The sequence below is a fragment of the Hibiscus syriacus genome, unplaced genomic scaffold, assembly GCF_006381635.1.
Source record: "Hibiscus syriacus cultivar Baekdansim isolate YM2019G1 unplaced genomic scaffold, ASM638163v2 tig00110198_pilon, whole genome shotgun sequence".
NCBI classification, from domain to species: Eukaryota; Viridiplantae; Streptophyta; class Magnoliopsida; order Malvales; family Malvaceae; genus Hibiscus; species Hibiscus syriacus.
This window is the reverse complement of record NW_024062623.1, coordinates 564,493-584,168: the sequence shown is the minus strand read 5'-3', so window position 1 is coordinate 584,168 and position 19,676 is coordinate 564,493. Positions and strand designations below refer to the sequence as shown.

At 35.5% G+C, this 19,676-nt stretch overlaps 1 protein-coding gene across 1 annotated transcript; it reads left to right on the top strand.

The window, feature by feature from the left end:
* The first annotated feature begins 235 nt into the window (after nucleotides 1-235).
* LOC120218514 (protein PSK SIMULATOR 1-like) lies at nucleotides 236-12,588 on the top strand. Its single transcript, XM_039215428.1, has 13 exons — nucleotides 236-408; nucleotides 663-1,285; nucleotides 1,939-2,264; nucleotides 2,392-2,484; nucleotides 2,575-2,665; nucleotides 3,046-3,139; nucleotides 10,284-10,381; nucleotides 10,592-10,661; nucleotides 10,812-10,915; nucleotides 11,158-11,274; nucleotides 11,435-11,511; nucleotides 11,631-11,675; nucleotides 11,756-12,588. The coding sequence occupies exons 2-13, from the start codon at nucleotides 953-955 to the stop codon at nucleotides 12,267-12,269; spliced, it is 1,962 nt and encodes a 653-aa protein (XP_039071359.1). The 5' UTR covers nucleotides 236-408; nucleotides 663-952; the 3' UTR covers nucleotides 12,270-12,588.
* The last annotated feature ends 7,088 nt before the right edge of the window (nucleotides 12,589-19,676 follow it).

Sequence of the window (19,676 nt, the reverse complement as noted above, 5' to 3'; positions counted from 1 at the left end):
GATTTGAATCACAATTGAAAATAAAGGAATTATAAAATTATATTAAAGGGGCTAATTTAAAAAAAACATTCTATAGGATCTTTCACAAAATTTAACCAAATGCTTATAAGAAGAAAGTAAATCCGTGTATAAAAAAGTCAAAAATAAGTTCTGATTTTGGGTATGTAATGGCTACTCTTCTCTTTCTCACTGTAATTTTCACATAAATATATATAATTTCATCTTGTTTTGGCTGTGGTTACTGATCTCTTCTTCTTAGCTTCACCATCATTAAATTATATATATATATACTTTTTATTTATATTATGTGTAAAATTCGGTTTTTTGTGTTAGTAAACGACAGAACCCGGCATCTCTTACAATTTTCCTCCCTTCTCAGATCCAATCCTTTTTCTGTCTCCCAACCTGGTAAGCTTTTAGATTAACATTTTTTAGTATTTTGATCTCCGAATTTTGATTTTTCTTCTCGTTTTGCTAATTGGGTATTTTCCCTGTTTTCTGGGTTTTCTTTATTATAGTCAAGCACAGTCAAAATCCTTTGTTTTTGTGTCTGATTTGTGCTTTTGCATATTTGTAGAGATGCTGTGAGCTGGGTTGCTGCTTTGTTTGAAATTTGTATTAATGGATTTGCTTGCTTGCTTGTCTTCTTGCTGTTTTTGCAGTTTGGTGAGACTTGGGGTTAATGGACTGGAGCTTTAGCATGGATAATAATTGGTACCTTGAATGCTTTTCTGGGACTTGGCTAGTTTATATCTCTAGGTTTAGACTGCTATGAATTCGATAAGTAGCTAAGAGTCTCCTATCAGTTGAATTGGTTCAGTTTTGTTTGAAGTTAGGAGCTTTTGATTAGATTTTCTTTTTAGATTGGTTTCATAGTTGGGAGTTTGTTGGCTTTGTTTTATGGAAAATTTCTGTCAACGCTGAAGTGTAAGATTCGCGGTGATTGGCGTAAATGGGTGGGCTTTGCTCGAGGAGATCCACTGTAGATAATGCTCCCAGTGGAGGCTTTCCCAATGTGAATGGCCATTTTGGTCGAGGGTCTGGAGGGGTTGTTCAGACCCGGGAACTGCCCGCGAAGATAAACACCATTCCGGCTCCTCCTGCTGAGGACAGTGCAGACAATGCAGGCATGGAGTTAAAAGAGCCCTTTTCATTTCCAGAGATCAGTACGGGTCCATATGGTATGAATCCAGATGACATTATCAATGATGGGATTCCTCGTTTGCCGAGGGTGCTATCTAATAAATCTAGATCAACCAAGTCTAAGCAGGTTGCTGTTGTGAAGGTAAGTTCAAATTTTTGAATTATGTAGCGTTGAAGTAAACTGTTATCATGAATTATATTTAAACTTCAAACACTGATACCGATGGTTCATATGGTGTAACTCCACGAGAAAACTGTGTTTCGTGATAGAAGGAAGCTTTATAACAAATGCCTTATGGGGCTATTGAGATATCTTTCTTGTATATATACTATTCCCGTAGATTCTTCTTTAAAAGGCAACTCACCATAATTAGGATGAGCATTTTGCCAATCTTTTTCACTTTGATTGTTGTTAATGTATTTGGAGAACGAATTGAAATGAGACTATAGTTCTGAACTATAAACTAAAATGATTCTAATTTGTTCCTGGTAATCTTTTCCTATGCCATTGAGTCATCAGTATGAGTGCAGTCATACTCATGATAACTTCCATTATTTTCCCCTTTTCCCCTTAAATATGTATAGAACGAGTCAGGTTGTTGATTGTTCTAATATTTTAATGCTTTGGATTCTAGCATTATATAATTGTCGGTTGTTAGTTCCCAGCTGAGATTAGAGCAAAGAGGGATGCTTCTGGTTCTACTGTTATGAATTGCAAACTTCATTCAATGAGTATAATATATCAAACATGCTTCACAGTTTTTCAGAAGATCAATTGGTTGCCTATTTTTGCAGGTTTCCGAGGTTAGCTCTCTTTTAGGTAGAGCCGGTACTGCTGGGTTTGGAAAGGCGGTGGATGTTCTGGACACCCTTGGTAGTAGCATGACGAGTTTGAACCTTGGCAGTGGCTTTACCTCGGGGGTAACGACGAAAGGGAATAAAATATCAATTCTATCTTTTGAAGTTGCAAATACTATTGTTAAAGGTGCCAATCTGATGCAGTCGCTTTCTAAGGAGAATATTAGACATTTAAAAGAGGTGGTCCTTCGGTCAGAAGGAGTACAGAATTTAATATCACGAGATATGGATGAACTCCTGAGAATTGCAGCTGCTGATAAGAGGTAGATAATGCAGAGAATGCCATATTGCTTTGAAAACGATTCTGTTATATAATTTGTTAATATTCTAAAACGGTGTTTATGTTCTCGAAGAATATAAGAGGCTCATTTTTTTCCCCAACTTCAACAGGGATGAGTTAAAAGTTTTTTCCGGAGAGGTGGTACGTTTTGGGAACCGTTGTAAAGACCCTCAATGGCACAATTTGGATCGTTATTTTGAAAAGTAATGTCTCGGCTTGTGCTCTTTAAGTATTATCTATGAATTAGAGTAAGATACAAATATTCATACCTGCTCTATCTTTTATACTTTCAGGTTGGGTTCGGAACTTACACTTGAAAAGCAATTGAAGGAAGAAGCAGAGCCAATAATGCAACAGCTGATGAGTTTTGTTCATTATACAGCCGTAAGTTCTTGGTCTTACTGCTATAACAAGAAAGCTGCTCCCTAAGATTATATTGTCTAAACCAAGATGATTTGTATATCTTCCGTCTCGTACGAAGTTGTGAAATTATTTTTTTGCCCCCTCTCCCCCCTCTTCTGTTTTGAGACATTGAATGATATGGTACATGGAAAATAGATTGGTTTTTGTTTGTGTGTGTGTGTGTGTTTGTTTTGGGGGTGTTGGGGGGGTCACTAGTCTTTCGTCTGAATATGAGCTGGTGGGTAGATATCATAATTGTAAGGCTTGTTAGGATTAACACGGCACAGTTCAGAATTCCTTCTCTGAATTATCTATTTAGAATTTGTTTAAGCTATATTGATGCCATTTTGTTTTCTTTGCAGGAATTATATCATGAGTTGCATGCCTTGGACAGATTTGATCAAGATTATCGACGTAAGCTTCAGGAAGAGGATAGTTCAAATGCTGCTCAAAGGGGTAACCTGTTCTTTATCTCTCTATTATAATTTTTAGTTTTTTGTGACATATACTTCTAGGTTAACAAAGAGTTAATATTCGTGTTTCTACACTAATATGCACATAGGATTTTGAATAGAGATACAGAAAAAGGTAATTGTTTCTATATATCAGCAGCTTTTTTCTTTTTCATCGGCCTTCTACACATTCTAGTGCCCATTTTAATGACACTTCGTTTGTAAACTGTCAAGTTCTACGTGCACTGCTATGTTGTTTCCTTTGAATTCATTCCACCTTCATATTTTTTTTTTTTTTTGATAGGAAAAGTAGGTCTCATAAAAACCTCCTTCTAAGTAGCCCTTACCATGAGGTCAGAACCTACTAGGGGAAGGAGGAATAGAGAACCTTAATATATTGATAATGTAAAAATTACATAAAACTAGAACCACTCCTTTAAGATACATAAAACTTAAGCACACTCTTATAACGCCTTGATTAAAAACCTCCGAACTCAGTACTAAAAAAGTGACCCACTACCCAATCCCCTCCTTTGCAAGCAAATCTGCCTCGCAATTACATCTTCTCGGAATCCACCTCACAATGACCTCATACTCAGAAACCGCATCCGCAATATCCTTGACAAAATTTAAAAGAAAAGGAGGAACTGACTCCTGATATTTCAACCACTCCACAGCTAGCTTGCAATCAGATTCAATAATAAGCCTTCCCTTCAATACCCATTCTGATGACACAAAGATGTCTATTCCTCTTTTGATAGCTTTTAACTCTGCTAAAATAATAGGAGTAGGCCCTATTTTTTCTGAAAACGACATCAATTTAATCCGATTCCAATCTCTAAGAATGCCCCCAATTCCTGCTAACAACCCAACCCTACTAACTGCTCCATCCACGTTAAACTTAAAAAAATCGACTGGAGGAGGACTCCAGTAAACCACAGGCCTGTTCGAATCAAGAGAAGCTGAAATATTATCAGCCAATGAAGGATCACCAATTAGAGAGTCCACTTGAATAGAGGATAAAGGATACTTAGCTAGGAACCATTTCGCAAGCCTTAACCTGACTGTGAAAAACAATGAGGATGTGTCCAGCTTGCCTCTTTCAAAAACAATTTCGTTTCTCATCTTCCAAATCGACCATAAAACAGCCCCCGGAATAAACTTCCACATATTAGAAAATGGCCTAAGAACAGACCATGAAATTATAATTGATGAAGGATCAGTAGGTAAGGCTAACTTGATACCCCAGTAGGCTATGATTCTGTTCCATAGTACCCAGGAAAACTGGCAGTAAATAAACAGATGATGAACTGATTCCTCTGCTTGATTGCAAAAGGGGCATAGAGAGTCCTCCCCTAAGTGAACCCCCCTTTTCTTCAATTCCCCTCTAACCGCTACTTTATTAAGTGATAGTTGCCAAAGGAAAACCTCTACTCTAGGAGGAACCAGACCTTGCCAAACACATTTGTTCCACCTAAAGTTATCCTCATCCACTGAGTAGAAAGATTTCGTGCAAGCTTTAACGGAATACAAACCCTCGCCCGCACCAACCCAAAGCATGCAATCCTCCAAAGATTCATTTAATTTGATAACATTGAGCTTGTCCAATAGATCAACCAGCTGAGCCACTTCCCAATCGCATAGATTCCTCCTAGTCTTAATATTCCACTCCCAACCATTCAAATCAAAACTACCAAATTCAGCAACCTTACCCCCTTGATTTGTTGACAGAGCAAAAATCCTAGGAAAAAGAACTTTCAATGGAAAATCCCCCAACCATGTATCTTTCCAAAAGAAAATCGAATTGCCATTCCCAACTTGTAACCTCGCATGAGATCTAATGCATCCTCCAAAGAAATCATCCTTCATGTAGCTATTCACAATACCTCTCCAAATCCAAGAGTCCTTATGGGAGGAGACTTTATTGACATCCATAGAAAGACAACTAACACTATGTTTAGAACATAAGAACTTTTTCCACAAAGATTCTTTTTCGTTGGCAAACTTCCACACCCACTTTCCCAATAGTGCTCTATTAATAAGCTTCAAATCAACAACTCCTAGACCACCTCCACACTTCGGTTTACAAATTTTATTCCAACTCACCCAATGCATTTTCTTCTTTTCTTCTCCTCCACCCCATAAAAAATTCGCCATCAAAGAGTTTAATTTTTGACAGATTTTAGCTGGAATCTTGAAAATAGCGAGATAAAAGATAGGTAAAGAGGATAAAACCGACTTAATAAGCACCAATCTACCGGCCATAGACAAAGAAGAAGCTTTCCATCCCGCCAATTTCTTATCAAAGTTAGCTAGGACTGGCTCCCACAGTTTCTCACAGTTTCTTTTAGCCCCTAGCGGAAGGCCTAAATAGACTGTCGGAAATGAACCAATAGAGCAGCCAATGTCCCTAGCCCAAATTCTCAGTGTGTCCTCCTCCACATTAATACCATACAATTTACTCTTAACTAAATTAAGATGAAGCCCCGTCATAAAACTAAAAATCATCAACACTCGTCTAACGTTTTTAATTTGAGTGATGGAGGCTCGACAAAAAATAATTAGGTCATCCGCAAACTGAAGATGGGTCAAATTGAAACTGTTTTGCACATTTCCAAAAGAAAACCCTTGAAATAATCCTAATTCCACAGCTTTATTTAACATCATATGAAGGAGTTCACCAACCACATTAAACAAAAGAGGAGAAAGACTACATCCTTGTCGCAAACCTTTAGCAATATGAAACTCTTTTGTAGGAGACCCATTCAGTAGAATAGATATAGAAGCTGTAGAAATACACTTATTTATCCAAGAACACCACCTTTCTCCGAAGCCCATCTCCTTCATAAGCCTTAACAGAATCTGCCAATCCACGGTGTCATAAGCTCTGCTAAAATCCACTTTGAAAACAACCCCCTGCAGCCCTTGTTTCCTCCAATAATCTATGCCTTCATTTGCTAAACAGGCGCAATCCAACAATTGCCTCCCCGGAATAAACGCAAACTGTGTAGGGCTAACAATATCTTTAACACAAGAAGAAAGTCTTTTCGAAAGAACCTTAGAGAGAATCTTATACAAGCTGCCCACTAGACTAATAGGTCTATAATCTTCAATACTCTCAGGATTACCTTTCTTTGGAATCAAGGTAATAAAAGCATGATTCACTCCATGAACCCACCGCTTTCCATTGTAGAAATCTGAAAAAAACTCCATAATCTTCACCTTCAACAAATTCCAATACTTCTTGTAAAAACCCATTGTGAAACCATCCGGCCCTGGTGCTTTTGCACTATCCGAAGATGAAATTGCTTGCCACACTTCTTGCTCTGTAAACACCTCTTCTAGAGAATCACTTTGAACTTGAGACAACTGTTTAAAATCAAAATTCAAGCCCTCAACTTCCAGTGTAGTTTTTTCATTATATGCATTCTTGAAAAACTTAAACACACTGTCTTTTATCTTTTCTGGATCCGAAATAACTTTGCCTTTAAAATTGATCGAATGAATAGTGTTGAATCTATTCCTTTTCAATGCACTAAGATGAAAAAACCTTGTATTCCTGTCTCCATCTTTAATCCATCTGTTTCTAGATTTTTGAAACCAAATTCTCTCCTCAATCCTTAACAGTCTCCATAATTCCTTTTTAGACTCAATCAATTGTGCCCAATCCCCTGCAGACTGCTTTCCACCTTGACACTTTAAATCCAGACTGTTAATTTTAATTTCCAGCAACGAAATTGACTCTGACAGCCCTAAATGTCCACTTCCAGACCAGTTTCTGATTTCATTTTTTGCACCCTGCAGTATTCTGAAAATTCCACCACTATTGTTCTTCTTCTCTTCTACTTCCAGTGAGTCTGCAACTAAATCATCAAAACCTTGTTCTTCTAATAGAAAATTAAAGAACCTAAAAGGTTTTGGACCCCAATTTGTAGATTTATCCTCCAGCAAGACTGGATTATGGTCTGAAATAGATTTCGGTAAAATCGACTGCACAATGTTAGGGAAAATCTTAAGGAATCTTGCGCAGATAAGGAACCTATCCAATTTCACCCATGTTGAAGATTCTCTATTACTGCACCAAGTGAAAGAACCTCCTGACATAGGCAAGTTAATGAGATTGGCTTTTTGTACGAATGACCTGAAAATATCCATAGTATGCCAATTTTGTGATTTGCCTATCTTTTCTTCTGAATCAAGATACGCGTTGAAGTCTCCCCCTAGACACACTGGTAAATTTAGAGCTCTAACATACTTCAGCAACTCCCCATAAAAAACCTCCTTCTCAGCTTCGACTGGAGGCCCATAAACATTAATAGCTACAAACTCCATAGAACCATGCTTAGATTTTCCTACTAACGCCAGAAACCTACTATGCACAAACTGATCAATGACTTGAACCACGTTCTCATTCCACAATGTAATCAATCCCCCCGATGACCCCTGTGCTGGAGAAACCAACACCCCCTTTAACAAGTTACCTCCAATCCTTCTAAAAATCGCCCCATGGCATCTTTCCAACTTAGATTCTTGAATGAAAAGAAAAACTGGTTTCGTCTTCTTGACTAACCTTGCTGCAGCTACACACTTCTCCCTCCTCCCAAGACCCCTAATGTTCCACGAAATAATACTAAAATTATTCATAAAAAAGAATTACTCCCCCTACACTCAGCTAAAACTGAGCAGCCTTCATCCACCCCTAACTGCATCTGTCTCTTGACCAAGACATAATAATTTATCAATAAAAGCCTCCTTCCCTTCCTTAAATGAAATACCTAACATCTCACACACTTCCCAAGTATCCACTGCTTCCTTCAGTAATTCCACAAAAGAGGAAGAAGAAGCAGTCGAAATATTAACCAAGTCAATAGCTTCAGAAATTAAGGCTCTCCTCTTCCTTCTCTTCCTTCTCTTTTCATTTCCTTTCCCTGAAGCATTCACAGAAATAGCTTCCACCCTTTCAACACCATCATTACAAATGGTAGGGACCGTAGATGTATTCTGAAAATCGGCAGAACCATTGAAGTCCTTATCTTGTCCCTTTCCAATACTATTCGTAGGAAACTGCTGTATACTTCTAGGAACAGAATTGTTCTGCTTAAGCTTCGGAGAAGCCATGGGACAGAAGACATCATCTTCAATAGCTGGACACAACCATATTCTTCTATCTCTTGACCTTTTATAAACTCGGGCATAGCGTCCTCTTCCCCTTCTGCCAACAGGAGCACTCCTAATTGACAAACCTATCATAATATCTTCATCTTCCATATCCCCATTTTTCCTTCTTCTATTGATACACTTCTTTCTTCTGCAAAAAATTCAGACAGATTCTGCTCCTTATTCTTGTTTGCTAGCCTAGCCCAATTCAACTTCACAGCAGGGCCAGCTGGAATAATTTTAGTAACAGGAGAATAAGCCTCCCAATTAGACTCCGAATGGGCTGAACTCTGGGCTGCAACCTCTCTCAGCCCAAGGCCTGCAAACTCCCCCCTGGTATTTAATTCAAATTCAAACTTGTCTGACACCCCATTACTATTGGGCAGAGTGTCTGACTTATTTTCCAAATCCTGATCTCCACCTTCTTCTAACGTCCTCCTTTCTTGACTTTTCTGAAGCCACGTGTCAACTTTTGACCAGAAACCTTCCGCAGAGTTCTCCCTGTTGTCTCCTACCTTATCTTTGTTTCTACCATCTTCCTCCTTTGACACTTCGTCATTGCAGTTGCCAAATGACACAGTCTGCCTCACGTCTCCATAAGCTTCAGAGAAAGCATTAGAGCTGGATCCCACATTAACTTTAACTTTAAACGATCTGCCATAAGATCCTACAATAACAGATTCTTGTACATCGAACGGACTTGCCACCCTTAGCAGCATTCTAGCCGAAGAGAGGTCATCTCTGTTTCTTGTTCCCTCCGGGATACAAACAACCTTTCCCCACTTTCCTCCAAGCTTCTCTAGAAAAGGAATACTCCAACTAAGAAGCGGTAACCCAACCAACTCGACCAAGCAATAAGCCAAAGGGACTCCATCTTCACTCAACAATGGATCTACCCAATCAAACCAGCAGTAAAGTTTCTCTCTAAGACTCGACCACGCCTTCAGGAACTCTTCATTTGTATTGAAGATAATAATGCATGCGTTCCTAACATATCCCCACTTTACTATCTTGACCTGGAACCCCTCTTTTGCCAAAGCTCGCACCACCATAACAGGCTGAAATGTATCTTTAAAAATCCCTGTTAAGGAATTTTTCACCCAGCAAAAATCTTCTGAAGGGATGTGCATATCCCAGACATTTCTTACTCCTTTTGCTTTCTTCTGACCTTCCCTGTTCACCCTTCTTTGTTGATCCACACTCCTACTGTTATCCACATTCACAACCTCCTTATACGTTCTGCCATCTCTCAAACTTCTCGGTGACTCCAAGTCAACCTGCTGTCTGCCATTAGCTTCTCTACATGGCTTAATTCCTTCCAGCTGAGATCTTTTAACCTCTGCATCTCTCTTCCGGCCCCTCTTATACTTAGCCACCCCCACAGTGACTCTCTTCCCATCAATCAACGTTCCATTTACATTCATAACTGCTCTTCTGCAACCTTCCTCCACCGCATATTGCACAAAAGCAAACGTTGATGACTTATAATTCGTTTTAACCATAAAACTTGGGATAAAGACCCTCACTATTCTACCATAATGGTTGAAAATCTCTCTTAACTCACTTCTGGTAACTCTCTTACTAAGATTTCCAACAAAAACAGTCCATTCCTCACCGGAGAATGAATGACCAAACGCACCCGCTCTCTTTCTCTCTCTACTTTTCTCACTCATGGTCATACCCCACTGTACTTATTTTAATATAAAACATACTAATTCAAATTCCACCTTCATATTTTTATTGGCCAGTTGCCATTCCGTTGTTGAACTCAGCAAGTCGTTTTTACATTTGCTTTAAGAGGCCTAGGTCAAGTCAAAGACGATATTTCTTGTCCTAAAAAATTGCTGAGCTGTAATTTTTATTGTCTTGTTTCTTGTAAAGATGAAGGTGTTATACATTAAGTTTTCCCCCCTTCGATGGTAATTTTACGGAATATAGTTAATGTCATTGAAGCCCTTCCGTTTTGAGATTATTTTGGTTTTGGCATGTAGGAGACAACCTTGCAATATTGAGAGCAGAGTTAAAGAGTCAAAAGAAGCATGTGAAAAATTTGAAGAAAAAATCCCTTTGGTCTAGGATTTTGGAACAGGTACTAACAAAGCTCTATGCATATTCTTTCTTAGTTATTATTTTTCATATATTTATGATATTGTAAAAATTGCATTGTTCGTCATCCTTTTTTGTCGTTTCATGGAGTCTAAACTTATGGGAGCTTTTGCACCCGATTTACCAGTTTCGTTTGCTGCTCTATTTTGAAGTTAATATATATTAGTGGAAGTTTTATTCCTTGTATTCATAGGTCATGGAGAAGCTTGTAGATATTGTTCATTTCTTGCACTTGGAGATTCACGAGGCATTTGGTACTGCTGGTAAGAATTCAAAATAATTGAACTCGGAGCATTTGGAAACGGAATTATTTTATCAAGTAATTTGTGAAGTACTTAACTTTATGGTTTGTGCGCTTGCTTAAACCTGTTATATTTATGAAGTGGTGTTGCTTTTTTCCTGTGACGTTGCAGATGGTGATAAATCGGTTAAAGGTTCTGTCAACAGTCATAAGAAGTTGGGAACGGGCGGTCTTGCTTTACATTATGCTAATATCATCACCCAAATTGATACTCTTGTAAGTTAATCATGTTCTGCTGAACCAATCTTCTTTTACGTCTTTGCTTTATTTCCTTTAATTCGCGGTGATTTATTTTTGGAACACTTAGAAAGGATGACAGAATCGCTCCCTTGACAATTTAGCGAGTATACAATATTGTCTTATAGATTAAGGATGGGGGCTACTTTGTATTACTATCTCAATTATACGCCACGAGCATTGAACATGTGGATTTTGTTTAACTCCAATGTACTCCTCAGGTGTCTCGATCAAATTCTGTGCCCCCTAATACAAGGGATTCTTTATACCAAGGGCTGCCACCTACTATAAAGTCCGCTCTGCGGTTCAGACTGCAGTCCTTTCAGTTAAAGGAAGAGGTGTGATGTCCGATAATCTCGATACTTGAAATATTAGTTGCTATTTGCTTAACTATCACACTTTCTTTTTGGATTTTGAAGATGCTGCTAGCCTTAAGCCTGTTTAAAATGTTTACTTGTAGTATGTGCTGACCGATACATTTTCGAAATTTCCTTGCAGCTAACTGTCCCACAGATCAAAGCCGAAATGGAGAAAACATTGCAGTGGCTTGTTCCGATTGCCACAAATACAACCAAGTAAATAGTTCTCTCTCACAGTGGCTTATTTTGTCATTGCCTGCTACTTGTAGTTGTTCTTTCAAGTATATTTCCAACAACTCATCCTTGTTTCTGTTGTTGCAAATTGTTCTAATTAGAGCTCATCACGGGTTTGGCTGGGTCGGAGAATGGGCGAACACCGGGTAACTTCCGAATCTAGATGCCTTTCGTTTCCTCGATGTTATCGGTTTTCAAAACGCGGTTTTTGTTTTAAAATTTTCAGGTCAGAGATGAACCGTAAACCAGCTGGCCAGACTGACTTGCTGAGAATCGAGACGCTACACCACGCGGACAAGGACAAAACCGAAGCTTATATCCTTGATCTGGTAGTGTGGCTCCACCATCTTATTACCCAAGTAAGGGCCAGTAATGGTGGAATAAGATCCCCTGTTAAGTCTCCAATTAGGTCCCTGAACCAGAAGACGATTCAACTATCGACTCACAAGCAGTCCCCGTCGTCTATGTTGACTGTCGAAGATCAAGAGATGCTTCGAGACGTGTGTAAGAGGAAAAAAACACCTGGAATAAGTAAGAGCCAGGAATTTGACACTGCAAACACTAGGTCAGTCAAGCACCATAGGTTGAGTAAAAGCAGTAGCCACTCTCCAACAAGTCAAGCAAAGAAAGACTCCTTCCCTATCCGGAGACTGTCATCGGTTCCTTTCATCGACTTTGATATTAATCGAATCAAGGCATTGGATGTCATCGATCGAGTGGACACACTTCGAAGTCTGTAACTATATGTTGAATTTGTGATTCATAGGCAAAGAGGACTTTTGCTTTTGCTCATGTAGAAGTCCATCTGCTGCAATTTTACGTGTTGGGTGCGAAACCGTTTTGCAGTTGGCGATATTTTTGGCGAGTTTACGAAGCAGATGCCGAGTGATACAAGCTGTTCTTTTTCTTACGAGTGAAAAGTGTAGGGAGTGATGAATGTATTCGTTTAAGGAAGAATTTAAACTGTTTTCAAGCCAATAGTTCTCTCCTTGGTTCTATATGTACAGAATATTTCACCATTTCATAATAATTATAAATCTCTGCTCCTCTTTTTGGTATCATCTCCCTGTTGATGATCCATTCTTTGATGCCATGAATAAACTCAAAAGCTCCAAGTTCGATAGATAAGCGGATTCGTGTATCTTACAACATGATTCAAAGTTCCTCGAGAGAAATATTCGATCTCTTATCTGATGCTGGCTAACATTCAATCTGTTTTCTCTGCTTGTTGGTTGAACTCGTTCGTTCTTTCCTCGACATGGTCATTAAGCGATAACATTCGATCTGTTTTCTCTGATCCTGGCGATAACATATCTCTGGAAAAAAAAAACTATATTCTCTTATTAGGTCTCTACGGTACGCGATTTTCAATTCAACTATCGCAAAGCGAAATGCAACGCGAATTTGCGATAGTGGAGATCGCATTGCGATTTTGTTGGTCATTTTCGCAAATCCAAAAAAAGTTGATCAAAATCGTATATTATCTGGGATTTTTGGTCACTGAGGTTATTTTCTCATTATTAAATTAGCATTAGTTATTTTATCATTTTTATCATGTCACCAGAAAAAATTAAAAAGTTAGTTATTTCTACTAAAATATTAACATCAATTATATTTTATATTTTAATACTATTTTAAATCAAATATATATATATATTTTTAAAAATTAATACATTTGGGGTAAATACAAGGTGATATTTGTTCAAATACTCTCAATCATTGACAATGAACGTACTATGTTAGTGCTCGAACCTGTAACATCTAAGGAGAATAATGAATTCTTTAACCACTAAAGTCAGTTGGTTCGTGCAATATCTATAAATTTTTTTAACAAATAGATAATTTAATATTCGTATATTAAGATTTTAGGGAAGGAAAACGAGTAACCTTCCTCAACACTCATGGGTGTCAAGATCATACTATCCTGCATAATTACAGGACTCCTAAAAGAATCAAATTATGTAAATTAAATTCCTTTAAATTTATACGAACCAAATGACTTAAGTGGTTAAGAGACTTATTATTATTTCTTAATGTCTCATGTTTGAGCACCACATATATAAGAGTGTGAGCATTCATTGTCAAATAGTTGAGAATTTTTAATAGATACTATCAGGGATGAATCTAAGGGGGCGGTCGCCCCGCCTAAAAATTTCAAATTCATATATGTTTTAGATATTTTCTTTGTATTTTCTATTGAAAATATGTTTTCTCCCCCCAAAATTTTATAAGTTCTCCTCTACTTACAATTTTATAAGTTCACCACTTCTAACATAAACTTTGAGTAAGTTTTTGTTTTTTCTATTGAACTATCAAAAGTTGTAAACTGATCACTAAAGTTAACGATTTGTAATAAAATGGCCCCTCAACGTTATCCGTTGTTAGTTTCAGTCACAGAAAACTGAGGTGGACCATTAACAGCTTACCTTGACAGTGGAGCACCACGCTAGAGATAGACGCTTTCTTGATCAAAATTTCTTGAAGGTTAAGCTGAAGAGGATGAGAAAGTGAAGGTTTTGGTTGAGTTTGAGAAGCGTCTATCACAAGGTTTTGATATTACATAAGAAATTGTCTATCTACAAAGTGGCACTCCACCGTCCAAGTAAGCTTTTAATAGTTTACCTCAGCTTTATGTGACTGACGTTAACTAGTTAACGTTAAGTGACTATTTTGTTACAAATAAATAATTTTAGTTGTCAATTTATAATTTTTAAAAGTTTAGTAGGAAAACAAGATCTTACTCAAAGTTTAGTGACCATTTTTATAGTTTACCTTTTATTTTTCCAAATCTAAGGCAACCTGAATAAGCCGATTGCTTATAAACAGTTAAATTTCAATACAACTTGAGAGTGCCGTTATTGTGTGACGTGTCAGGCTCATTAGTCAAAATTTGTGGGCTATTAGAAGTCAACGATTTTGTCTTTATTGTTTAGGTTAAACTATATTAGTGGTTTCTGAACGTTTAATATACCTTTACTTTGCTTATCAAACTTAATAAACTTGTATTAAAGTCACTTAACTTTTAATTCACTTTCATTATGATTAATGTCTTTAGTTACAATTAATAAATATTGATGTGATACGTTAAAATCTTCTTTAAAAAAACCCTAAGATTCATAATAGAATGAATGATTTGTTTGATCAGGAAATTAACATAGTTTGATTTCAAAGGTTGATAATGATAGTTTGAAAAGTTTTAAATTTTAGTTTTGATTATGAACGACTTGAGATGTAAGGAGATTGAAAGGTTTATTATTATTATTTTTTTTTATGAGTTGAAGTGAAAGAAAGAGAAGAAGAGTCAAAAAAAAATTATCGAACAGAGGCAAAAATGACTACAAAAAGAGACGATGAACTATTAAAAACTAAAAGTTAAATTTTTTATCTACCACTATTAACCGTCAAATAAATTTAAAGAGTAAATTATATTGTTATTCACTGAACTATACTTTCTCTCCTATTTTTCTTACCAATTTTTAATTTTTTTAATTTGTTCACTGAACTTTACGAATTGAATCAATTTGCTCACTCTGTCGTTAACTATTTAACGATGTTATGATATGGCACAAGAAATGACATAAGTATCAAAACGACGTCATTTTGAAAAACTCAAATATACATCAAATCGACGTCATTTTGAATATATTATAAAATCTTTTTTTATTTTTCATTTTTTATTTTTCCCTTTTTCTTTCTCTATTTTCTCTCTATTTTGCAATTGGTTGCCACCGCCAGCCACCATGCCATTTTCATTATGACCATCGTCCACTGTCGTTGATGGTGGCTGTTCGGTCTCAAATTTCATGGGTCAGTTCATCTTGACCCCCTGAGTATGAATCTTGTGGTTGTTTCCATCTCAAATTTGTGGACTTTGGAGCAAGTTCCGACAAACTAGATGTCGGATTTGGACTCACGGTGTCGAGGTGAAGCGACCCATTAAATTTTTTGACCGAATGACCACCATCTACGGTTGTCGACGGTGGCCGACAGTGACATCCGACCACCTTCAAATTTTTTTTATTTTCTCAATTTTTTTATATTAAAAAATAAAAACTGACACGTCAACGGTCGAGTGAGTAAATTGATTCAATTCGTAAAGTTCAGTGAGCAAATTAGAAAAATTGAAAGTTAAGTAAGGAAAATAGGAGAGAGAGAATATAGTTCAATGAAGAATGATATAATTTACCCCAACTTAAAATCGAATTATGTTAATCTTCTGATCTAATAAAATATTTCCTGTAACACCCTTAACCCGTATATGTCTCAATATATTAGTCAAAGATGTCACATCAACTTGAAAACATTTACTGAACTAAAATTTCCGTAAAAATTTGTTTTTTTTTAAAACACTCTAGATTAAAGTATATTTCAGCTTATAATTTATTTCTTTATTACAGGAAAATAAATTCATTATTTATTCAGTAATTTTACTAAACCATGCCTTTTCATAAAATCTTTTAAAAACATAATAATGTAATAAATTCTTGTCATACATAGATACCGATAAAACTAAACTAAGTAAAATAAACTAAAATAGTTCTAGTTTATTATTACAAATTATTTAAAATAAATACGATAATTAGAAACTACTGACATAATTATACATGCCACTATAAGTCAAAAGAAACATCATAGACGTCTTACTGATACTGATGATATGTATGTCTTTCCAGAAAGATGCTCCGATAGCTCCTTACTGATCGTACTTATCCTTATTAGAACCTACGCATGAAATCATCACGCGCTAAGTATAACTTAGTGAGGCAATCATAATCTAGGGTGAGTGAAATCTGAAATTTATCATAAACGTAAATAAAATAATTCAACTTAAAATATTAAACTGGCAAACCAACTTATCCAAGTCGATTTCTTCACTGAGACCTGAAATTTCTTTTTAAATCATGAACTCATGAAAATTCTGATAAATCATATCTAATAAAATAAGCACATCATGTTTCTTTTAACTGAAAATCATTCACAACTTGCATATTCATTTTCATAGCCCAATGCATATTTATAAGAACATAAGATGCGCGAGTAAGGTGCGCACTATGCACAACATGGTGCAAATCGTAACTGATATTGAGATATGATGCACTTCAGTGCCATCATAACTTGAATAAGCACCAACGGTGCTGGACATTGATACACGAATGTACCAAAGCTGATAGGATAACATTGATACACGAATGTACCAAAGCTGATATGATAACATTGATACACGAATGTACCAAAGCTGATAATACTCAACTAATGGCATGCCAAGTGTACCCATAATTCTCATTATACATACAATGGGCTTATGTGTCATAATTAAATCCATAATCAAAATATCATGCTTGGGCAGTTCATACCCTAAATCATTCATAAAATTGATATAAAATATTATAAAAATAATCTTTATAAATCATACTGTAAATTGGAATGAGGTTGACTGATCGCAAGTCATCCTCGATCAAAATAATTAAATAAATAACTGCATTCACCTTTGCCTTACTACAGAACTTGTATATAATAATCCTAGTCACGAGCTTTGTCCTTTCCTTTCGAATCGTTCGGATTGCTAGATTTAACGTAGTCTGACAATACCAAATTTTAAAACAAAAATTGTTCGAACTACATATTAGTATTGTACTAATATAAGCTCGTTTTAACATTTGAAAATCTATATAGTAAAATCGATAACTAAATCGATAACAACCAAACTCATAACTCCATTATAACTTCAACTTATCGAAACACTTATTCAATTCCATAAATAATTATTTTCAGCATGATTCTTCAACTGTTACGAATTATAAAATCTAACCACATATTTTAAATTCTTTCTAGAATTCAACTCAACTTTTCCTTTAATTTCATAATAGCTCTTCACTATTATGATTATTTCCCATCAAATATATAAAATTTCCAGCAACTAAAATAAAAGTTAAAATCAATAATTCAACACTCAAATGCTTACAATTTCATCCTAAACTTTCTTAGGCTTTTCAATTTCAACCTTACAACTTGATAAACTTAAAATTCAATCCCAACTTAATACTTAAACTCCAAAATCAGCACACTTTCCAGAATTTCCAGAATTATTCTAACTCACCCTAATGGTACTTTTACATTTAAAAATTACTCTCCATCTTCTATTCCATTTCAACTTAAATTCTAAAATTTCCATATTCAGACAACAATACCTTTAAAGAATCAGTATTCTGTGTTGATATACACACTGGAATTTAATTCCGTTTCTTCCATTGAAAACTAGACTCGAATACGAATCTATCCATATAAATAAATCCTTCTAATTCATTCTGTACAATTTATGGTGAATTTTCAAAGTTGATCAACATAATCTGTTTTGTGCAGAATATACTGCCCGTTTTTCTGACATTTCTTCAGTTAAAAATTCATATCTTTTTTTATACACATTGAAATTGATCTCCGTTCGTTTTAAACAAAACTAAATTGATATATGAACATAATATATAAAAATCACCTCCAAATTATTTTTATAAAATTTCTGGTGAATTTTCAAACTCACTGCCAAATTCGAAAAATCTAAACTGTTTTCATTAATTTGCATCATTGGTTCTTCTTCAATTCTTACAACACTTCTAATATCAAGAATTGATCTTTAATCATAAAAATCACACTTCCCCTTCATCCACCATAAATACCCATTTTCACATTTAAGCATGAAACCAAGAAATAATTATACCATCTTGTAGAGAAAATAGGATAGAATAATTTCCTATTTCACAATTTAATCCCAAAACTCACCAAATTTGATCAAAAATAGAGGAAAACAAATTGACTCACCTTGTCTATGGGTTTCAGCAGCTAGCTGGAGAAGAGAGAAGAGTTTCACGATGGTTCTCAAAAAATATCTCTAATTATTAACCTTAAAAACTAATTAAATGACTTTTTTTATTCCTTTTTGGACCAAATACCAAAATTGCCCTTAATAAATCTTGAAAATTACCAAATGCCATTGTATTATCTTCTATTAAAATATTCCTTGGTCAAAGATGATACAACTTGACTTTGACTTTTGAAATTGACCATGCAATTTTCAAAAATTGTATTTTAGTCACTAAAATTCCATTTGCTTGGTCAAATCTGAAAAATTGCACTGTTCTGAGCCAAATTTCTCTGATTGAAAATATGAAAATAATATTTCCAACCATTTTATAACATCCTTCAAATTTTCATTAAATTCCGGTTCGTTCCGATTATCTGATTTCAATACCGAAATTTACTGCTTTATAACTTTTATCACAATTCTCGTACCAAAAATATGATCCCACTAAAATATCTGTTTTAATCCAAACTTTTTATTTACAGGCATAAAATATATATAACTTTTAAAAATTACAAATTTTGGGTCCTAAACTTTTCAAAGTTTATACTTTAGCTATTATACTTTCAAAACATACATTTTAGTCACTGGTCAAAATTTGGGGTATTACATTTCCACCATTAAAGATTGATCGATAACCTTCGCTCACCGAAAACTCTACTTTTACAATTACTAAGACTTTAAAAAATTAGGTCTATTAGGGGAAGAAGACTTCACGTCAGGGTTTTCTAACGACAACCAATGACAATGATCGTAATGAAGGCGAAATAAAAGTTTAGTAACAATAATGCAAGTTATAAAAGCTTGATGACCAAAATGAAAACATCCTAAAAGTTAAATGACTAGCATTGTAGTTTACCTTATCTTTAATATTATTGTCTTAGACGTAGATCTAGGTCAGTCAGTTCAGTCCCATGTTTTCTTTTTTGTCTGCTCATAAACTTGTTTTGTTTTTCCACAAAGGTCTGGTCATAATCTTCACGACTGTTGCTTCGGATCCCTTTGTGTTCCGTTTTCACATTGATTTTTGCTTTTACGCCTTAATACCTAAAATGGCCCTTCTACTTTAATACACTTTTTATTTTGATTATTTTATTCTTTTATCAATTTGACCCCTCATTTTTTAAGTTATTATCACTTTAACTCTAAAAAAATTCCAATAAAATTGTCATGTGGCCCAATCAGATTTTACCACGTGTAATAAATATCATTTTAAATATTCCTTTTACACGTGGTACAATTTGATCATGCCACATCATTTATTTTCTAAAAAATCCGTCCAACAACTAAAGTA